General features: G+C 33.7%; 1 protein-coding gene across 3 annotated transcripts in view; it reads right to left on the reverse strand.

Moving 5' to 3' along the window:
* Positions 1 to 4,984: 4,984 nt before the first annotated feature.
* PHTF2 (putative homeodomain transcription factor 2) overlaps positions 4,985 to 23,476 on the reverse strand; it is a 183,955-nt gene continuing 165,463 nt past the window's right edge. For all 3 annotated transcript variants that reach the window (XM_073238948.1, XM_073238946.1, XM_073238947.1), the window contains 8 exons: positions 20,541 to 20,669; positions 18,805 to 19,077; positions 18,451 to 18,582; positions 16,102 to 16,188; positions 11,152 to 11,307; positions 10,187 to 10,282; positions 8,037 to 8,162; positions 4,985 to 7,388 (listed from right to left, as the gene is read on the reverse strand). In XM_073238948.1, coding sequence (XP_073095049.1) covers positions 7,368 to 7,388; positions 8,037 to 8,162; positions 10,187 to 10,282; positions 11,152 to 11,307; positions 16,102 to 16,188; positions 18,451 to 18,582; positions 18,805 to 19,077; positions 20,541 to 20,669 — 1,020 coding nt within the window. In that variant the 3' untranslated portion in view covers positions 4,985 to 7,367. The remainder of the gene's footprint in view (positions 7,389 to 8,036; positions 8,163 to 10,186; positions 10,283 to 11,151; positions 11,308 to 16,101; positions 16,189 to 18,450; positions 18,583 to 18,804; positions 19,078 to 20,540; positions 20,670 to 23,476) is intronic.

Below are 23,476 nucleotides of genomic sequence, written 5' to 3' on the forward strand. Positions count from 1 at the left end.
AAAGGGAGCCCTGGGCCCCATAGACATGTTAACACATATGGCTGCCTCCCCTATACAACTGCAAGTTGTAGAGGAAGAATCACTGAAGCTGAGGTTTGGTCACCAGAATAATATCTTGCTGCCAGCACCAACTGCACTGAACCCCAGAGATTCCACTGAGTGGACGTGGCCTTGGACCTTTTGACACATGGACCAACGATGGCTGGCTCTCCTGGCACCTTAGGGACAAAGCCTGGAAGCTGGCCTCCTGTGTATTCCTGGAATAACAGCAGAGTGGCTCCAAAGGCCAAAGTAATACTGAATGGCCAGAAGGTAGGAGCATCTTACCAGGGAGTTTTGTTTTATCATTGCCAGTGCATTCACCTCTAGTAGCACTATACATAGGCCCTTCAGTAACCCCCACAGGGAAAGGAGTAGAAGTATGGTATACTAGACCTGGAAGGGACTCCCATCCTGCTACAGTGCTATCACAGGACCGCTCTCTTACATGCATCCTACCTGATGGACAAGATTTGCTATGTTGGTGTCATTTTTATTGCCCCTGAAGTCTTTGTGGATTGGGAACTTCCTCTGGTTTGAGGATTATTGTAATTTTTGTTATTAGGAACCTCCTCTGGCTTGAGGATTATTATAATTTTTGTTACCTGTATCAAAATCTTGTTGTGTCTTAATTTTTATTATCTCTAAGTTGCTTTTCCTACCTGTTATTCAGTTCAGCAGATAACCAAAAGAGGCCCTGTTGGTTATCCTCTGTTGCTATTGTGGAATCTGGTTACAGTGCTCCCAGCTTTCTCACAAAGGGACCACTGCGGAAAATTGAAAGCGTGTAGATTGCAAGGTGAGAGTCCTAGAGGGGTGGAGTGTGGGGAAGTTGGGGTACCTATGGCCAGGATCCTCACTGAACTTAAACCACCTGATGATGTAACTGGCCTGTTGCTAGGCTACCGGTTCCACACCTTTAGGCAAAAAGCTATTATTGCACTATACAGTGAGCTTGGCCCAGTGCTTTGGGCGGAGGCAGAAATGCTAGTGCTTGACCTACCGCAGGGAGAACAAGCCAGGAAATAAACTGTCTCACCCCAAAGAATGTTTTGCTGTCAATTTCTTTGGTCACATTGAATCCATAGCAAATTGCCCGGGGCTGAAACCCATTGGCAAGACAAGTATTCACCAAGCAACTTTAACATGCCAGCACTCTACCAGGCAGTCCTAATCTTTGAGGATATAATTCAAATTCCTGGGCTTCTCAAAGTCATGTCCTAGCATTACTTGCCATCCCTTGCCCATAAACATCATCTTCTCCCGCCACGTTAAACCGCTTGTATGTAACAATTATACTGGCAATTCTATTACTGCATGTACCCTCTAGAAACTGTAATTTGCTTGCATAACTGTTATCACCTCCTAGCCTCCAAGTGAAATGAAAAGAGGGAATATATTTTAAGTTATTCAATTTTTAAAAAGGAGCGAACAAGCAAAACTCTTAGCACTGAGATTGTTAACTCTTTTGTATACGTAAGAGGTCTAAAAATGTTGAAGGGGTAGGTGGCATAAATAGCCAAGTACTACACCTAAAGAGGTATGAGTAGAAGGCTACAGAGGGAGAGCCAGTTAGAGAAGAAAAGGGGCTTAAGGTTAAATAGCTGCCCTAATGCGTGAGTTTTGTTCAGGTTGAGAGGCATCCTCTGGTTACTTCAGTTGAAAAGCATTTATCAGGATAAACGGGAACACCTAGCCTCATGAGTCAGTACACAGAACGAAGCACCACAGTCTGAGACCAGCTCTAATGACCCAAGAGCACAACCTGCCAAGCTGCCATTCCATTTCTCTGCCTCTGCCAGTTTTGTGCAGTTTCTGTTAGTTTCTTCTCCCCTCTCCACTATTACTACCCCTCTCTACTTTATGGCCTTGCTTAATCCATGGCTTCTTTTGGGTCTCTGGCTTTCTAGCAATTCTCCCTGCTTACCTTATGTCCTGACTGCCAGAGATTCTGAGCAGGCCAGCAGTTGCTGTCAAGAACAGAGTGCCTCCCCTGGGCAAAGCTCTCATGCCAGCAGGTCTCACAGGTTACTCCCAGGTCCATAAATGGCTGGCTGCTTTGGGCCAGGTACCAATCACTGACTCATTGAGCTGTGGCTGAGACAGAAGTGATAAAAGGTTTCACCTGCTATCTGGAGGTAGACTGTTCCTATGAAACCTTTCATATGAAAAGCTCCTTGAAAATGGTGTGAAGAAGCAATTACCATTAACTTTATATGGAAAAATTTTTGAGTTTTCTCAGACCCAAAAAATAACCTCTCTTAGGCTTTTCTGATACCTAGGACACATCTTGCTAATGGATGCACAAAATAAATAGAGATAAAACACAGATGCTCACAGACCCAGATCAAAGCCATGGTGGCTTGATGCTGAGTGTGGTTCCCAGGGAAGGAGCTTGGCGGGGCCACTCTCGCAGCTTGGAGAGGCTTGCTGCAAAACAAACACTCAATGCTATTTTCCCCTTTCTCTGTAAAACCAAAAATCCTCTTCACATTTCTTTTGGTTGACAAAAACAGTTACCAATGTATATTAAAAAGCAAACAACATGACATGAGCTTTTGAAAAGCAGGGGATACGTGCTTAGTCCTGCAAAGCTTGATGAACATGAAAAAGCAACTTCCTGCTTTGCTTAGATGAGGGCAGAGAGTCTAGTGTACAATGGTCCCATCCAACACATAAGCCTTTAGTGTCCTCATATTCTAGATTTAAGCACCTCTCATTGAAATTTAAATGGTTTATAACAGAAAATAGGAAAAGATTAAAGATGACAACAGGGGAAAATGGTGGAGGTACATATAGGAGGGCAGGGACAGATGCCTGAGCACTGACAGAGAGAGCTCGCCTCAGCAGCACCTCTTCCACAGAGCGGAAGGGAGATGATAGAATTCATGCATGATGACTGTTCTTTACAGTAAAGTTAGAGGGGAAAAAATGCCAACAACTATAAGATGAGAGGGATTAAGAGCTTGAGGATGATAAAGTTGGTTTGGAAGAGCCATTGTAGGGAACACAAAAATGAACAAGAGACTTAAAATTGCCAAATACAGATCTCAGAGGTTCTGGTAATATCTTGAAAAGCACTATTTGTAGAAAGTCAAGTCAGAAATCCTCCAGTAACTCAAAGCATGAACAGTGGGAAGACAACTCAAGATGTAGGAATGCACATATAAATAAGGCAGAGACTAATAATGAAAAGATATGAATGGAAAATGTACCTGAGAATTTAGCAAAACTGTTCATAACTGGCTAGAATGTATAGGCTTACAAAAGAATAAAACTTCCCTTCCACATGCTAGCATGCCTGCTTGTGAAGGAATGCGATGCTGACTCCTTGTAAAAGAATTCTTCATGCATGATAATTTAAGCATGATTCCTAATTATGTCTCTTACTTGGCAGGGATGCATATGATATCTTATGTAATATAAGTAGCTTAGCTTGCAAATTTTTGTTAACTGTCCTAGGCCATTACTTATTTGAAGGGTGAAGAGAACCAATCTTGCTGCACAACAAATATATGTCAGTTCCTGTGCTTGGTGCTTTACATATGTTATCTCATTAATCCTAACAGCCCTATAAGATAGTTATTACTGTCAGTAATTTACAGCTGAGAAAACCAGAGCTCACAGAGGTTAAGTAATTTGCCCAAGACTGTAAAATAAGTCTGACTCCAAAGCCTATGTTCTTTCCAACAGGCCACACTGCAGAAGTGATGTCAAATGAATTCTGACTTTTTCCTATTGCCAAGGCTTATTGGTTTATATATGACCTCAATACAAATACGGAGAGATGATTTATCAATATCCCATTCTCTCCAGGGTATTTTCCTATGATTAAGTGTTTTAATCAGTAAAGAGATATAGAGGTACTATTAAAGAAAATACCTTCAGAGGGAATAAAGGAGAGTGTGGGTCCTACCATTACCTATCTATATGTGCAACCTAAGCAAGCTTCTTAACCTTTTTCTCTTTTTTAAGCCTCAGGTTATTTGATCTGGTAACATGAGAACTTTGGACTACATGGTGTCTAAGATCCTATTTGACTCAAGTCATTTACTCATTCATTCACTTATTCAGTAAATAGGGTGAGATTTTTCAATGGATCAGGAACCCTTTTATGTGCTGGAAATACAGTGGTGAATGCAGTTAAAATCTCATGGCATTTACATTCTATAAAATTTCTGACCTTAGGACAGTAATTCTTACATTAGTGAGGAGTGCCAGGTGGGACAAATTTTCCTAATCACTTGGGGAATACTTTTTTGAAAGTATACTTGTACTGCCTCCTAGATCCAGTCTACTCCCCAGGAAGTAAGCTGGGTGGGGAAGCCGGTGCTCTTGGTAACTATCTGTGGTATCCTTGTATAAGTGTGGCAGAAGAAAGGTTGTGTATTAGTGTACTAAGAGATATAAGACTAAAGAGGTACCAGTCATATTGCTCTATTTTGAAGTCTGAAGGGAGATTCATTAAAAGCGCCAATTCTAAGCTTAAATTAAGTTTTAAAGTGCACTTGAATTAATAGTCCCTGATTAATTTAAGCCCTACGAACACTTATACTAACTACATAATAAAAATATTAGAATGCTTATGCATCTTATTGTTGGCCAGGATCTCTCATTCTGAGTTCATGAGACAAAATCATCTGATTAAAACCACCACTATCCTTCTGACAATGAGTTTTAATATTCCAGGCTATATCCAGTTTTCTGTATTTAAATACAAACAGACAAGCAACATTAATGAAGTCATTTTGGTGATGAAAGGCGATATATATATTACTATTCTTTCATGTTCTGAGAATCATAAAAAAATCTGAAATGTTGGCAAGTTTTAAAAAATTTATTTCTACTCCCCCCAAATCTAACATAGCTACAGTTTATGCTATAGTAAACACACAATTACCATACAAATATATATGACTTGAAAATTTCAAAAAAACACCTCCAGTTTCTCAATCATAGAATATTTTATTTTAAACTCGCTGTTCAAACTTCCAAATACAACACATGTGGCAAAGAAACAACAGTTAATACACAACATGTGCCACAATTCTATCTTTGAACTGCCTTTTCTGTTATGTGATGTTACAATTTCTTACATTCATGGTATTCTTAAAGGCAGCAATGTCAATCTTTCTGCTTTTTAAACAGTTCCATTAATGTTGTGAAATTTCTTAAAATGGTAATTTTTTCTTTTTAGCATTCAACTGGTGCCCACATTAGTGACATAATTCAGCATATTCATAGATTGTTGAGAGGTATACTGTACTCAATAAATCAACTTCCAACTCTAAGTTGAAATGAACTTCAATCCAAAACAATCATTTTCCTAAGTGAGTACACTCAGCTACTTTTCTCAAAAATATTTCCATTCTGAAATAAGTTTTTTTGTGTGTGTGACATACAATAAGTTCATCTTTATTCCTAACAGAACTCATGCTGTACTTTTTTCTCAAAATATATTTGATATATTTGTGCAAAATGTTAAGTTCTGTATAGGTATGTACCTTATTTTGAAAAAAGTTTATAAAATATAATCCCTAAAAACAACCTTGACATTAGACAAGAGAGGAAGAAAAAACATACCAGACAAAGCCTAATTCTTCACATGAGAAAATAAGTATGTTCTTAAAGCTCCAGTAATACATTCCTTGAAAAAACACAGAATGCACTTTGGTCATTATTAAACATATCAGAACATAGGCAAATAAAACAAACACTTTTTTTCTACAGAAAGAAAATATACTACACAATGAGGCTGAATTGAGGCTGATCAAAAGGAATGGTAAGAGCAAGTGATATTATAACATGGCTCTGTTCTCTACACATTCCTGATCTTAAGATTATGATTTGGGGATTAGAACTGCACCAATCAAGCAAATCATTTACAATTAATTATTTTAAATTCCCTAAAACATGATAAAAATATGAGGATATTCAACATGATACATTTTGCACCAAGAAAATTCTAGATTGTTTCAAATAAATTCTTTGTTTTAGAAACTAGATGCCCAGTTTAAAATAAAATGCAAAATTTCATGTTTTATGTAATTACTAAAATATTCTTGATTGTACAAATATAACAACTTAAAAATCAAGGCCCAATGTAAGATACCATTATATTTGCCCTATTTACCTAACTAGTCAGCATGATAAGTTCTCATTTGGACACTTGGCAAGTTATCTGTGAGGGGAGGCAGGGTAACTTTCCAGGTTAAAAGCATCTAAAATAGCCCTTATATAGCTGGGGGGGGGGGGGGGGAAGGGGTGATGGAGAGGGATCAACCAGAGTAGGTTGAGAGAACAGAATTTGCAAACTGAAGCTGTCTTTTCTGAAAATTTGAATATAGTTTTATAACTAGCAATTAGAGAGGAACATTTTATTGGTTCTTAACCTTATTCTTAAGTTGTTCACTTGAGTGTGGTATGAAGAACATACACTATAGTGTACCATGGGGAGAAAACTATTTACTTGAGTAAACATAATGTACTTTAGTAATATCAATAGGCACTTCACTTGTGAGATGAGTACATACCTCACTCAAAAGGATACCATATCATGCCCTAGTACACTATAACATATCCCATATGAAGATAAGCATTAAAAGTAACAATTTTAAAAAGTGCACATTTTGAGCATGCACAGTTGGAGCTGTGCAAACAGCCCAGTGTTTCAAATAAATACAATTATTACTAGTTAATTTTTATCAAAATATCTTACAGTATGGTAACCATTTACAATTATTGCTCTACTAAGAGTTTATCATCAAAGAGCACTTGTTGACGTGTTATGTAATACCATCTAAATTAATACTGAAGGGTGCTTAACTGCAGCTTAATCAGTTTGGATCCTGGCATTGTTCCAAAATAATTCAAGAGAAACCCTGACTGGATCTTGATTTACAGAAGAAGATACTTTATGTGTTTAGCTGAGTCCAATGCAATATTCCAAAGTTAAAGGAGTTTTCCTCAAGTAAGGCAAGTTCACGGCATTGATGGAGAACAGCACTTAGCAATGGCTTCCATTCTCACAATTTGTTACTTTGTCAATTATTTATGAGCAATTACCAGGATCTCAAGTATCTGGATATCAGTTTTATCACCCTTTCAACAACTAAGTATATCAATGCTAAAAATAAAATATAAAGACTGAAATAAATGTAAAAAACAGCAAACAAATAAAATAAATATAAGAATTGCACAACACAGTCTGATGTAAACACTTCAATTTCCCAGCTGAGACTCCTGAAGCAAAGAGTCAGTTACTGCTTTCAGGCAGCTTAGTTGGTACTCTTATTCTGGAAAAGAGGCTACATCTTCTCTCTGAATTGTCATGATTTAATCTTCCACAGCTAGTGAAAAAAAAATTTTAGTAAATGACCATTAGTCAGTTTTAATATCACAACTTATGAATTATATCACATAACACTATTTTTTATCTAGGTTACATTCATAAACAAGTGTAGGTACTAGGTATGACTATTTTAAACTTCATTTTTTTATTTTCAAGAATTTACCTTAAACAAACAAAGTGAAATCAGACTTCTCTTGCTTTCTTTCAGTGGGAACTAGCAATATACATATACTAGTTCTTTAATATGAATATTCTACACCTTATTCACTAATAGCTGTGCGCATGTTGGAAGTTATAAGCATTGCTATACAGAAAAATAATATAACTTTTGGCCAAAAAAAGAAAAAAGCTTTTTTCTTTTTTATCACCTAAATTAGATATAGATTATATAAGTAAAAATAAATACTTCCATTTATCCTACACAAAAGACCTTTTGTAATGAATACTGCTATAAACAAGTATTATAAATAAGAATATTTATCACTCTTTGAAATTAAATGTGAAATTATTTTCCCAAATTGAATACGATATTATCCAAATGACTCCATCATAGTGCATGTGAGATCTCAACAGAGTGCTGGGGCAAAATAATGTCAAAAAAATTTAATAGGGTACTAAAAAATAAAAAATATCTGCAAATTCTTACCTTTAAATTAAATCCAAGTAAGTCACTGATAACACCAGAAACAGCTGACAAGATGACAACCTGGGTGATGTTATAAAGCAGTGGATTCATTGTAAGCCCATATAATCTAAACGGGCTGTCCAATTCCTAGTAGGAAAGAGAAAAAAAACCCTCATTATCAGTTAACTAATTCAGGGCAATATACAACAAGGATTTTTAAAAACACTTTTACAAATTAAGAATGGATAAACTTGGTTAAACTTGAAATAAATAAATATACTTTCAGGATTTTTCTTGGGAAAAAGTGACTTCCTTTTAAAGAACTTTGTAACTGAAATTTCTAACTCCAATTTCTGTTCCAAATGAATGCCTAGTAAAGTATTGGTCTGGTAGTTACAAGGTTTGAGATATAAGAGTAGAAACTGAAAGAGAACAATTATCTTTTTGAAGAAGAATTTAATTAGCCAAATTAATTAAATTAGAAATTTAATTAGCCAAAATGTCTGCCAATAGCAATACATACGTAAAAACTCCTCTTTAAGACATCTGATTATGAAATACATGGATTAATTAACTGACTAATTAAGATATTTAAAATTCTATTATATATACTAGGCCCTGCACTAGGCTCTGGAAAGTTAAGATTCAGTTCTATGCAGAAGGACCTTACAGTCTAACAGACATGCAAATAAACAATTCAACTATGAGAGTCCCATAAAAGAGGTATGTATAAAATGCAGTGGGCCAGAGGAAGGAGCTCCTGACCCTTAGTGGGTGGGGGAGAGTAGGTATTCCACAAGACACATGAACACATGGTACCTTTTAAATACTACACAGCATTGTTAGAGCCGAAGTGCAAGGGAAGAAGTACTTTGAATCGATACAACTGGCTACTTAGTTTAGAGTCACTCCTTAGGCAGATTGTACTGATAGACTGACACTAAAGGAATTTAATTATAGTAGTAGTGTATTAAATTTACATATGAGAAAGATCACTGGGTCAGCAATGTGGACGACGGATTAGAGAGCAGTGAGACTGCAGCAGGAATGTCTCAAGAGTTTAATGTATCAAAAGCCTAAGATGAAAGGACGAGAGTCCAAATTAGGGCAATATTAACAGGGAAGAGGGGATGAAATGGAAGATATTTGAGAGGTTCAATCAATGGGCCTGAGGATTTTTTGGCTGTGAAGAGTGACAGAGAAGGAGCAATCTCTATTATGTCCCAGGTTTCAGACTAGAAGGCTACACATGATCAAAAAGGATCATTCCGTTGAGCTTTGTATTTTAGTCACTGTTATTTCTCTCTATTCAGCGATTGAAGCTGCTCATAAATCTCATCTTTATCACCTCCTCGTGTCTAGCACAGTGCTTACACTCTGAAGAAACTCAATATATATGTATCAAACCCACCCACCTCTTCTGAACCCATTCAATGTCTAATACAGTGAGGCACAATCTTAGGCTGTAGGCATAGCCTTACTTTATAGCCCATTAATACTTTCTAGTTGACTGAAGAATTAACCATAACACTGAGAATTAGTTAATTTCATACCATGTCTGAACACTTATAAACAACTCTTAGAATTATATAAAATTGTTAGAAAAATTGAGACAAAAAAACATAGTCCTTTTCATAAGGGAAAACATCGCTAACATTGCAAAACACTACAAAAATATTTTATTCAATTAACTCTGAAGAGTTATTTTTAGATCAGATATACTGATTATTACCAAAACTGATTTGAAAATTTAAATGTTTATTGTTGGACCTACTTATTATAATGATTATGAATTACTACTTTTTAAGATAACTCAAGCCAACCAGAAGACTGCTCTGAGAAATATAAAATGAAAAAACTTCCAATTAACATCAAACCTTTTTCAAAATCTATTTTATGTTCAAGAGGGCAAAAATTTCCATAGTTGGCAACCTTTACAATTCTCTACACATTATTAAAAGTCTTGGAATTTCAAAATGAGATGATTTGGATTACTTTGACTAGTTTTGTAATGAGAAGTAAAATGTAAATTATGTGAATGTTCAAATATAATTTGGAAACAACATGGATATTCATGAAAGACAAATACAAGGTAGGATCTACAAACAGACTAACATATAAGGTCAGAAGAGCATATCCTACATTATATCCATCTTCAATTTTATTTTTACCTTTAGCAGTTTAGTAGCCAGTTTCAAAACATTATTCACTAGTGTCAGTTCCTCTTTTTTGTTAGGTTTCTTTTCCATTTTCAAGTAGAGGTTTATCTTTTATTAAAAAAAAAGTAAACAATTTAAAATACCTAAAATGGTAACAAATACTCATTTTTAAAAGGAATTGAAAGGTAGTCACTAAAATATTAATGGTAGTTCTCTGGTTATTGAGATTATAGGTGATATTATTTTTCATACTTTATTGTATATTCCAAATTTCCTACAATAAAATTATTTTATAAGAAGAAAGAACTGTTATTTAAATTTTTCAAATGTAATTAAAAGCTGAAATAAGAAAGGAAAACTGGATGTCATTATTTAACAGTGAAACACTTTAGTCCCAGAACCAAATTAACCTAAAGAATAAATAATAACTACAGTATGTCAATCGGTTTGTGTTTAACTTTGCTTTTAACTGTACTCATTTGACAGGGTTACCATTTTTTTTAAATCAAACTCTCCCTGACAAAAATACTCAACAAGTTTACTGGCAATAAGTTTCTTTGAATAATTCCTATGAAATGGTAAAGAAAATATTAAACAACTTCATACAAAACTGAGATGACCATCAAAATTATTATGCTTTGTCCTTTCTATTGAATAAGAATCCATACTTATTCAAATATGGCTCTACTATACTGCAAAGCAACATATACACTAATGGTTTCAAATCCATCATTTCTATAAATGGTATTTCCTTGTCAAATAAAAATGGGACATAAAAATGGCAGATTAGATCTGAAATCTGCATTAAGGCAGGAACATTGAAGGCCTGTATCCTATCAAATTTCAAGTTTTGCTTTTTAACACAAAAGGTGTTAATCTAGTAACACAGATCCCTGAAAAGCTTGAACAAAAACATTTTAGTTTAATATGTAGATTATAGACATTAATTCATAACATGATAAACATGCAAATCTCACCTGTTCAGTAAGTAATATTGAGGTATTGCTATATTTTTTACTTGTTTCTGATCCAAGAGTAACAAATCTCAGGAGAAAAAGTGTTAACGAGATGCACCAGATTACCAGCTCCCAATTGTAGTGACAATCAAGGAAGATCTCATGTACATGAAGTAACTAAGTATATGAAAAAGACAATATGAAGTGGCAATGTGATTTAAACAAGTTTTTTAAAATTAAAATAACATTTTACCTCATACAGATCGATCATGAATGTAGCATTGCATTTTTAAAACATTCCACATTTATTATGAAATACTTCAACACATAAAAGAGTGTAATATAATCAAAATCCATGGGGCCTCTACCCACTTTTGTCCGATCTTAATATTTTGCAGTATTTCTTTACATTTTTGAAAATAAAATATTAAAGATTCAGTTGAAGCCCCTTTCAACTTTTCTTTGACCATCATTCCCCTTCTTCCCCACTCCCTCTGTAAGGGTAATGTCTATCTTTTCCATGCAGTTTTTATAGTTTAGCTATATATATATATATATATTCTTAGACAATGTTATTTTATAATTCACATAAATGTTATCACATTGTCCACATCATTCTTCAACATGCTTTTTATTCCAACTGAACTCTGTTTTCAAGATTTATCCATGTTGATAAATTAAGTGCTAAATTCACTCAACTCTATAAGGTATTACAAGAAAAGAACTGACCACAATGTATTGGCCAACTCTACCAATTAACGTTAATTTTGCTGCCAATTTTCCTTATTGCAAACAATGCTGCAATAAACATTTTTTATGTGTCTCCTTTGGCACACATGTAAGACTTTCTCTAGGAGTTAATATCCATGATAAAATTGCTGGGTTCTTGGATATTCATATATTCAACCTTATTAGATCTTACAAATTTCTCCTTATAAGTTGTACCAGTTATACGCTCAGCTGTGTATCAGAGTTCTCTTTTGCCCTCCTTTATGTCCACACGTGGAATTACCCAACTGCTTAATACTTGCCAATCTCATGAATGTAAATTGTTCTCTTATTGTTCTAATTTTACTTTTTCTGCTTACTTAGGGTGGATGAATATGTTTCATATGGTTATTGGTTACTGGGTTTGCTCTTCTGTAAGTTACGTTTTTATGTTTTATAACCACTTTCTTTCTGTTAGGTTGTTATCCTTATTGATTTGTAGAAGTTACTTATATATTCCAAGTAACAATAATACTTAGTATTTTGCCAGTATCTCTTCCCAGATTCTTCCGTCCTTTATAGTGTCTTCTGTAGTACTTAAAATTTTGAAGGACGGGTGGAAAAGGAGAATATATGAGAGACTCCATGTGTCCAGCAAAAGTCTAAAGTGTTTACAGTTAGCCCTCTAGAGAGGAAATGGGCTGATCTCTGGCTTATAAACAAAACTGATTTTTTTATGTTGATGTTATATCCATTTTTGTTGATCTTGATCTTCTAAAAAACGTACATTTTAAATAATTTCTCTATAAAGTCACTTGGATGTTCTACATAGACAATCATGTAAGTCTTGATTTTGTTTTTTCCTTTCCAGTCTCTATGCTATTTCTTTCTTTTTCCTGTCTTCGCTGGTTAGTACCCTGCATGCAAATGCTGACTAGAAGTAGCAGAGGGAGTGAATGTCTCATTCCTGATTTTAACGTTAATACGTCTAATGTAAATATCATATCTATAATGTTTACTCTATTTTCGAAAGGTATACTTTATCAGATTAAGGACTACTTTTCAATCATTGTGTTATGAATCTCCACTGAAATCTACCAGTTTATATTTTCTGCATCCACTGACATGATCAGATGTTTTCCCTTTCTTAATCACCTAAAGGAGCTCAAACTAGATTAATGGGTTTTCCAAATTTGAAAATCTTTGCATTTCAAGGATAAACCATCTTGGTCATGGCATATTTACTGTTATATTCATCTTTCTAGTATTTTGCATCTAAGAAATTTGGTCATAGTTTCCCCTTTTCATACCATCTCTCTAGTATTGGTATCAAGGTTATATTAGCTGCATAAAATGAGTTATTTTATAAATTCTCTCTTTTTCTATTCTCTGGGTCATCTGTGGAAGATTAGAATTACTTCCTTATTTGAATATTTGGCAAAATTCATCATGTAAAACCACATGGGTCTAGAGAATTTTTGTAGGTGGCACATTTTTAAACTACCAAATCAATACTGCTTTGTAGTTACAGTTCTACTGAGGTTTCCAATTACTTTTTGGGTCAGTTTTAATAAATTATGCGTTTGTACAAAATTATCCACCTAAGCTTTCAACGTTAATGACATAAGGTAACTTACATTAGTATTCTTTAAAACAATTCTCAATTGTGCCAGCAGTTTACAGTTGAAGGCTGTGCTTTTTCTTTTTTAAACATTTGTTATTTGTTTTAAAATTTCCAAATGTATGAGTTTTTTTTATTGCAGTCATTATTTTCTATTTGAACTGCATTACTGCTAGATCAAGTGGCCCGTACAGTTTCAGTTGAGAATTACTTTACAGTCTAGTATATAGAAAATTTTATAAATTGTCCTTGAGACTGAAAAGAATGTATTCTATAATTTTAGAGCAAAATTTTAACTATCTTGTTTATATACATATCTTCATTCTATTTTTTTGTCTGCTTAATCAGTTACTGAAAGAAATGTGTTGAAACCTCCCATCATGGTATTTTGTTGATTTCTCACTGTAAGTGCTATTAATTTAGGCTTTGTAGAAATGTATTTTAAATTATATGGCACATGCATTCAAGTTTGGAATTGTTAGATCTTCTGGATGATTTTTTTTTTTTCAGGCTTCTCTTCATCCCCATTAAGGCTTCTTAGACTGCGACCTCTTTCTTCTGATATAATGTTGAGTTCACCAGCTTTCTCTTGGCTACTATTTGCCTACAAGATCTTTTTTTTTATTGTTTAACATTGAAAACCTTTCAATGTTATTATGGTCTTTGTGTCTCCTGTTAATAGCAATATATAGATTTTATGCTTATAAGAGATAGAACTACTACAGGATGTACTTCAGGAACATAGAAATTAAACCCTAAAGAAAAGACTGAGATACAATAAGGAATTGTGAGTAAAGAAATCAGTCTTTCCTTTTGGTTGCTTATAAGATTAGTTTTTAATATTCTGTAGTTTCTCTACAAAGGATTGATTTTTATTGCTGTTTCTTTTTCTTGTTGTGCTTCCTAAATCTGAAAATTGTCTTTCACCAATTCAGAAAAACACTGTCATTATCTCTTCAGATACTGCTCTCCCTCTTCTGCTTGGAACTCCTATTAGATATATGTTGGACACCCATCTAGCTCAATCTACTTTTCATATGTCCATCTCTGTCTTATAGTCTGGGTAATTTCTTCTATGTCTCAGTTCACTATTTTTAGCTGTCTTTAATCTGTAATTTATTCTGTTATGTTTTTTATGTCAAAGACTATATTTTTCATTTCTCTTAAGTGCTGTTTTTCAAATCTGTTCTTTTTTCACAGTGTTTTCTATGTCTTTAATCATTTTAAACATGCTGTTCTTATAGTTTCTATCTGATCACTCTGTTATCTGAACTAACTGGAAATGTAATCCTGCCGTTTTGTTGATCTGTTAATTCACTCATGCTGGGTTATTTCTTTACATGTTCTGAAACCTGAAGGGGCTTTATCTGTGCAAATCCTGTGAGGCCTAAATGGAAGTCACATCCCCCAAAACAGTCTTGGTTTTGTTTTGCCAGGTATCTGGAGCCTAGGATCACTTTTTATATTAACTTCTTGACACAGGAGTTTCAGAACAAGATCTGCAATGTACATTTGAATCCTGAACCTATAAGAAGGACAAACCTACAGTTATATATTCTTAGGAGAGACTTTTCCCCCATTTCGTGCCAAAGTCCAGGCAGAGTAGGATAAGCTTTATTATCTTCCTGTGTTGGTAGGCAGACTGTTTTTCTTATTTCACCTTTTCACTGAAACTGTAGGCCTTTGAAGGCTCTGGCCTTACACTGCAAGCACATGTGAGGAGGTATGCAGGTCGAGGCTTCATCTTTGGTCCTCACGTGGGCATAAAGTCCTGGGGTACTAAGATTGACAATGCACCACACCTCTGTATCCTAGGGCTGCCATTATACTTAGTCTTAATTATATGCTAATTATACTTAATCACTCTGCTTTTTAAATAAAGCTGCTTAAAAACTCAGCTTTTATATATATATTAAAAAGCTGAGTTTTTTTCCAAACATTGTATGGTGTCTTAAAGCAGAATAACTTTTAGGTAATATAGTATGTCATATTACTTAAAATGGAAGTTTAAGTTTTATAGCATAGAATATATTCTGATATACTCTTCCATATAACTTGTTTATAAGATATTCTAAAACTCCTCATAAACATTGCATCAGAAGGTTGTTGTATATGTATGTACTCTAACTGCTTGAATTGACTATGCTAGGAATAGGTCTTGTGAGTAGCTTCTATATAAGATGTATATCCTGAGTAAAATGTGCTACCTGACTCATCTTGACCAGTGAGAATCTTTTTCAGAGCATGAGGCAGTCAAGTCACAGTAACAATTCAGATATAAAAGAATTAATTTTAAATGAGAATAAAGCAGAGATTCATAGAAAATAGTCTGAAACAATTTCCTAACACTAGTCACTCATGAGTTTGTTTTGGAGAATAAGTATAACCAGGTGAATTATTAGCAGAAACTAATTACTGTATGTTCAATTAATGAACATCTGAGAATATGCCAGCCACTATTCATGACATAAGAGATGACATAAGATGCATTTATTTACTATACTGAAAAAAAAATTGCAAAAAATCAATTTCAAAATTTGTGTAACTAGACTTACATATAGTATTAGTTTATCATCAGAAAGCCTCTGGAGATGAATATTTATAGTTCCAATTATCTAATTTCTATACAGAAGTTAACTCACCTGGGCACAACAGATAAATACAACAGAGATAGTCAACAAGAAAGCAGACGAAACTATTACATCAACTGATCGCTGAGGACCTCGACGCTGGGGACAGAAAGGGAAAATACTTTTAAATACATTTACTAATTAGCAGCTAATTTCATGCTTTCTAATTAAGATGCTGATCCATCACTACAGGTTGATCATAGCTTACAGTGCTGAACATAATCTATCACATGAAATTTAATTATAAAGTGCTATTACTTATTCTTGACGATTTACAATACAATGGAAATGGTGAATATATAATATAGATTCTTAGCATAACTTACAAATATTTCACGTTGTCAAACACTAACCATTTACTCAACAAATGTTTCTTGAGCACTGCTAGGAGCTGGAAATACAGCAGAGAACAAAACAGACATGGTCCCTTCTAGTAGGGAGCAGGGAACTATTAGGGAGTCAGACATCAAGCTCATAATCACAGATATATGTGATAAGTTGTGACAAGTGTGATGGAGAAAAGGTATAGGCTGCTTTGAGAACACTGGCAGGGAGTTTGGTGTAAATATCACTTCCTTAGGGATATTTTCTCAGGTCCACACTCCTAACTCCCAAATACAAGATTGTGTGAGCCTGGGAAGATCTCCCTAAGGAAATGATATTTACACCAAACTATGGTGTAGGGGCATGATGGCACATGGCACTTTTTCAGCAGAAGGAAGAGAATGTGCATTAGCATAAACAGGAAAGATCATGGTGCTTTCAAAGAATCAGTTTGGTGTGGGTGGAATGTCAGGATATGGTAAAGTGTTTCAAAATGAGACAAGAGACAGGCAGGTCACGATGGGCAGCATAAACCCTGTTAAGATTTTGTTTTTTATCCTAGGAGCAATGGAGATTCTCAGAAACATTTTAAGAACTACATAAACAAATCTACATATTGACAGACAGTAACTGCACTAGTTGGGGGTGAGGATTTAATAATGTGTACAACTGCTGAACCACTGTGTTGTATACCTAAGGCCAATATCAGCTATACTTCAATAATAAAAAAAAGAAAAAAAAGTATAGGTGAAAGATCTCTGGTGGTCAAATGAAGAAAGTACTGGGAAAAGGATATATAAATGCTGGGAGGCAAGTGAAGAGGAAACTGCAGTAGCCCAAAACAGAAAATGATTGATGGTTTCAATTAGGGTGATGGAAATGGAAACAAAGAAGTAAATGGGTTCAAGATATATTCTGGAAACAGAAAGGGTGAGAATGATGATAAACTTCATGTTGGGAATGCAAGAGAAGGAAGTAAATACCAAGAATAATTCATAGGTCTGGGGTTCCATGTTTCCCTCAGTGAAGTGCAGGCCCCTAAGAGTAGGGGCTTTCACCTCAACATACAAAAGAATGTAATACCTATTTAGGGTTGATGATGAAGGATATTTTTAGTGGCTTCTCAGTAAGCCATGAAGCAAAGATAATTTCATCCCCCATACAACAGAGATATCGCAGTGAGGAAAAATAACCTATACAAATTTGCAGCATTTTCCAGTGGAGACTAAGTTAGTTGAAATTAACAAATTAAATAAACAGAAGAATGAATTTTTTAAATAGGAGGGTGGACAAATAGTGCAAAGTATTTTTCACTTTTTTCATGGCTATTTAAAAAAGGCATTAAAGAGCTAGGCATGTCAGAAGATATTTCGTCTTTGAAGACATGATTACTCCATATGTAATGAAATCGACTTCTACTTAATGGAACCAAGAAATAATCCTCAGAAAAGGAAATGTTTTCTAAAACGAAATCAGATGTTGCCCATTTCCCTCCTGAGTTTGTATCTTGCTTCCATTATTAGTAAAGTTATTTAAAAAGATTAAAGGAAAAGAATGGCATGAACAGAACGGCTTAGAATTGCAAGCTATTATTTTTAAATAGTAATAGGCCACTTCAATGAAGCTACTCATTGATTACCTATTTTTTTTAAATTCTTTATTAAGCAGTGGGCTCCCTCTGCTGGCTTGTGATAACCATTCTAAGTAGAAACAAAATCTTTAATCTAGCTTTTGAATGAGTGGAAGTTGGTGAGATTTATGAGCAAGGATAAATTTAGGACGATCTGATCTTGAATCACCTACCTAAAATGCATTTAGCCTTTTAGACTTCAGGTGTTTCACTGTAAAGAACCAGTTAAACATTTACTTTGGATTTCTGCATATGGATTGAAAAGAACACTAAGTATGGTCACAAAGCACCATGTGGGTGCATATGTGACTATACATAGATCTTGACATACATACATGCTGACAGAGCAACTGGAACTCTGAGAGAGAGCCAGCACGTTAAATGTACTTTTATCACTACCATTCTACCTTAAGATAGGACCGGAGAGAGAGCCACATTTTTATATTCTGTACTTTCTTCAACCGGAAATGAGGAACCTCAGATTTTCGAGCTCTCCTTGCTGAGGTTAAATGTCCAAAGAGTTTTGCAAAAAGTAGTCGCTAAAAAGATTAAGAAAAACATTAACTTTTAAGATTATAACAGAAAAACAAAAATCAATAAAATATGAATTGCTATGGTTTCAATTGGTTAAGTAGTACAAAAACAAAACAGGAAAATAAATTGGCAGCTCAAAATGACTTAATGAAATACTAAAATAATACACTCTGAATATTATGAAAAAGATAAAATATTCTCTATTCAGAAGTCTTTATAATACTCACCTGTTTATAAGTTCTTTCTGCTACACAAAGCAAAAAAAAGAAAATCCACACAAGAGACACACGAACCACAAAACTTATTATAACCATAGAAAGAACTATGATATCCTCATTAGAACCGAATGCGATGACATAAAGTTCTTGAGCAGGATGTGCTGTGAGTTGTTCCAAGTCTGTAGCTTGGGAGAGTCGGAAAACAAATGGAGTTAAACCCAGGATTAGAGAGATTGCATTTCCAAAAATCTGGTATCCTATCCCTGGTATATGGCTGTTTACCTTTACGGAGAGAGAGGAAAAAAGAGAAAAAACTTACACAGATTTTATCTCCAGTGAAATAAATTTCTATTAAGCATTATTTATAAAATAAATGCCCTTAATCATTTTGTTAAAATACATCAATGAATGTGAAATCATTATGTTAAAATACACTAGTTTTAATACATGAATAATGAAATTCAAATTTACTGTTTGACAGCCTATTCCATGTAAAATGCAAGTCATTATTTCTTCAGCTTTTAAAAACAGTTCATTATCGTATCTCTGATTTACTAAGTAGATGCAAAAGGATTAATTATTTTGGTGTTACCCAACTCTTGGGAAAAAAAAATTCTATGTACCTCATCTTTCTGAAAGCAAGAAATATTCATAAATTCTGCAATATTACAAAAAGTGAGATCTCATATCCATTTAAATTCAGTTCATTAAAGAAAAAGTCTAGAATTATACTTATTGGATACATTTATAATTTATGCTTTTCTTCAAAATGCTCAACACACAACTGGATAGCTCCTTAAACTCTAGAACCTTTTAAAAGAGTATGTTACATGGGGGAGAATTAAAGAATAGAGAAGAAAAGGGAAATTGAAATTAAATAATAGGAAAGTATAAGATTGATAGAACTGGAAAGGATCTTAAGTATCATCTACTTAACTTTTTATCATCAAATTATATATTATTAAATAACTGCTAGCTCATAGATAGCTAAAATACAGAGAACCACCTGGATCCAAGTGTTTAGAGATTCCTTGTTGATAACTTTTCAATGCTTACCTGAGATTGCAATAGAAAGTAGATAAATTCCTAGACCAGTTATTGTAATTCTTGTCCTATATAAGTATGCACAACAGTTCTAGTATTAACAACACACAAAATATTTGGAGTTTCAAGTTAAATTATGCCTAGTTGTCCAGAGGAATCAGGTAAAATTTCAAAAGTTGTAATGATTCGGTAAAAGAAACAATTCAACAGGAACTCAAATTATAATTCATAGTGTTTGTATTCTACTTCTTCAAACTACTGAAGACTTTCACCACTAGCTGCATTACTTCCACAAATTTTCCAGTTTGAATTGTTTTACTATTTTGGGTCCTAATACATGAATGAAACAGGAGGGATGACAGAGAAAAATAAGTCTCCATCAATACATTTTTATATATCCTGCAGCTCCTCAATTTGATCCATTGAAAGCAAATGAAATAATTATATAAAAGAAGAAAATTTTAGATTCTGTCATCTATTCTTGATCAGAAGAATGAAAACACTAAAAGATGAGAGTGGTTTGGTGACAAATCACTGTAAAGCACAGACAAAGCCAAATACAAATAACATTTTTTTCCATGTTGAAGAAATGAGGTGAGTAGATTATAAATATAACATTTCATAATTACAATAACAATTATTTAATATTAATATATTTATAACCTTAGCCTTAATTAAAAGAATAAAATTCAAAAACTCACTCTGTTCATTATCATTCCACTGATTTCAAGTACAGACATGTCTGCTTTCTTACAGTCATTGCCTTCCCATACTATAGCACTTATTTTTTCTAATCCTGGGTGGGAACTATGGAGCCAAGGCAAATGACTCTGTAAAAAGTAAATAGAAATCAGTGAATATACTTATCATATTTCATATATAAAACACACGTGTGTATATACACACACTTTTTATTTAAGTATAATTTACATAGAATATTATATTTGTTTCAGATGTACAACATAGTGATTCAACAGTTAAATAAATTACAAAATGATAACCATAGTAAGTCTGGCTACCATGTGTCACCACACAAAGTTATTAGGATATGATTGTCTATATTTCCCATGCTGTACATTACATCCCCCTGACTCATTTATTTTATAACTGGAAGTGTGTACTTCTTGATCCCTTTCACCCATTTTGCCCACACACACATAATTTTAACTACATTAAGAAATAGAAATTGGTGAATGCATTTATCAGATTTTGTAAGCAGAACATATGTATATTCTGTATTTATACACCCAATTTCAATGACACTAACATTCTATCTTAAATTAGCATACACACTGAACAGACAGCATTCGAAATTATAAAGTTATAAAAATGTATAAGAACTTTCTGTAACAGACGTTAGGCAACTTATTGTCCAAAAAATACTCTAAAATGTGTCAGCAAAAGCATTTAGTTGTCAATTTGCCTACACAGCTACTAATATAGTAGTGTTGAAAGACAAATGGCTATCAAATTGTTCATATTAATGATTGTCCAACTTATCATTCAATTCAAAAGAAGACAGCTGAGATTTGAGCCTCTTTCAAACACTAAAGAGTCAAACAATCTCATCATGAGATTCCCTTACACATCTACCCTTATTATTTGATTTAGTTACTTTTCTGATATTTTAATCTAGCATTTTCTCCAAAGGATCGATTTAACGTTTTTTTTCCTCAGAGCCAACACTAGTTGATGAAGCACATCAAACTAGAAGTGAGTACAAGTAGAATCAAGTATCTCTCAATGTTTTACAGAATAGTGAAAGGTAAAAATACAAATCAAAAGCTTTACTACAAAGGAACATATGCTTAACTTTGGGATTGTTTGTTTTTGATCTATAATTAAAGGAATAAAACTTCAAAATAGGATAGTTAAAACACAGCAACAAAATCAATGCAACATGAATCTCTACATTATTAGATATTGACAAAAATAACACTGAAAGATTACACTCAGAATAGGATGAATTTGTTCACATCACAGTATTTCTAACTTATTTTTACAACATCTTGCATTAAAGTAACTTTTTAAAAATTAAGTCCTCACCCCAACTAGTATAGTTACTATCTTTCAACAAAGATGTTACAGAACCATTAATCATATTCTCTATGCTGTACTTTTATCTTTGTGACTAATTCATATTATGACTGAGATTTTGTGCCTCTTTATCCCCTTCACCTACTTCACTGTAGAAGAATCTCCTCTAGTTATATTTATTCTTTGGAGGACAAAAATGTGATTAAAATATGGTAAAGATATGTTTCTGTAAACTTATAGAATATAGTATTTTCCTCTGAGGGAGCAAAGTTGCATTAATTTATTTCAATTAAAGGTATAAAATAATAATTCAATAATATGTAACAAGATATGGGACTTATTATTCTGACCTAATACATTAATTTTCTTTATATGACCTGACACATTAATTTTATGTAAAACTACATATGCCATGTTTACTCTAAACAGAATAAAATCTGATGAATAATTAATCATAGGCAAACCATAATGCCAAGTCATGCTATTGGCAGAGCTCTTTTTCATTTGGCTATGAAGAGGTTTCCTCAAAAAATGTGTCTTTTCCAAAGAAATAGTATTTTAATATACATTAACCTTCCTAGTATATATTTCCCTACTGGAGAGCCCTAAGAAGTATGAGATACTAGTTATTAACTATCCACTTAATTCCTCAAATGATGTTTCATTATTTATCTCCAAATAAAATATTCTAGTTTGGAGCAGAAATAATTTGCACCAAAATATGTATCAAACTTTCCTTGGAGATTTAATAATTATGAAACATAATGGAACTAAATAGCTAGAAACAAGTATAAGAAGAATGGAAGTTCTTCACTCTACTTTCCAAAAGTACTCATTTTCCCAGCTACTCTCTCAGTTTCTCTAACTAGCATTCATATCATTTTTCTATTTCTAAAAAGCCAAATGGCAAGAGAGAAGAGTGCAACTAGAAGTTGGTGAATTAAAAAAGTTAATTAAAAAAACCCTGTACCTGTGTGTGTGTGTGAAATGCATTCTGAAAGTCTTGTTGAAACACGAACTGCTTACAGTATATTGATACCAGAGTTGCAGGCAACACTTTTTTTAAAAAGCTCAGGGACAACTTCAGAGCAAATAATCTCATTTATAATTTTATTACATAGGTTCTTTTAATATGTTTTTCAAACTAAAATTTGGAACTCTTTTAATGATTGTTCTTTAATGCTCATTCAAAAATCTCAACTGCTTTCCTCCTTGCTCATTCAAAACTGCCTGAAAACCTTAACACTTAAATGGTGGCATGGTAGGATGGTAGCCATTAAAATGTGGCTTTACTTACTGAAAAATGAATTTTACTTGAATATGGCCTTATATTTTATCATATAATCAGTCATGACTAGAGGAAAAAACTTCTATTGCAGAAATGTTTCAGTTGCTATTTACAAGGAAAATAAAACAATATACTGGCTAGAACATACTGATTCACATGCTCAGTGTTCTTCATCAGGGATTTTTCAGTTTTTATGGTAGGCAAAATAAGGTCATCCAAACTTAATAAAGACATAGTCAAATAGGAAAAAAGCCGGTAGATGTTCATTGAAGGAGCTAACTTCTGTTCCAAAGCTACTAGTAAAACTGAAAA

Source organism: Manis javanica, chromosome 6 (assembly GCF_040802235.1).
Source record: "Manis javanica isolate MJ-LG chromosome 6, MJ_LKY, whole genome shotgun sequence".
Taxonomy (NCBI): Eukaryota; Metazoa; Chordata; class Mammalia; order Pholidota; family Manidae; genus Manis; species Manis javanica.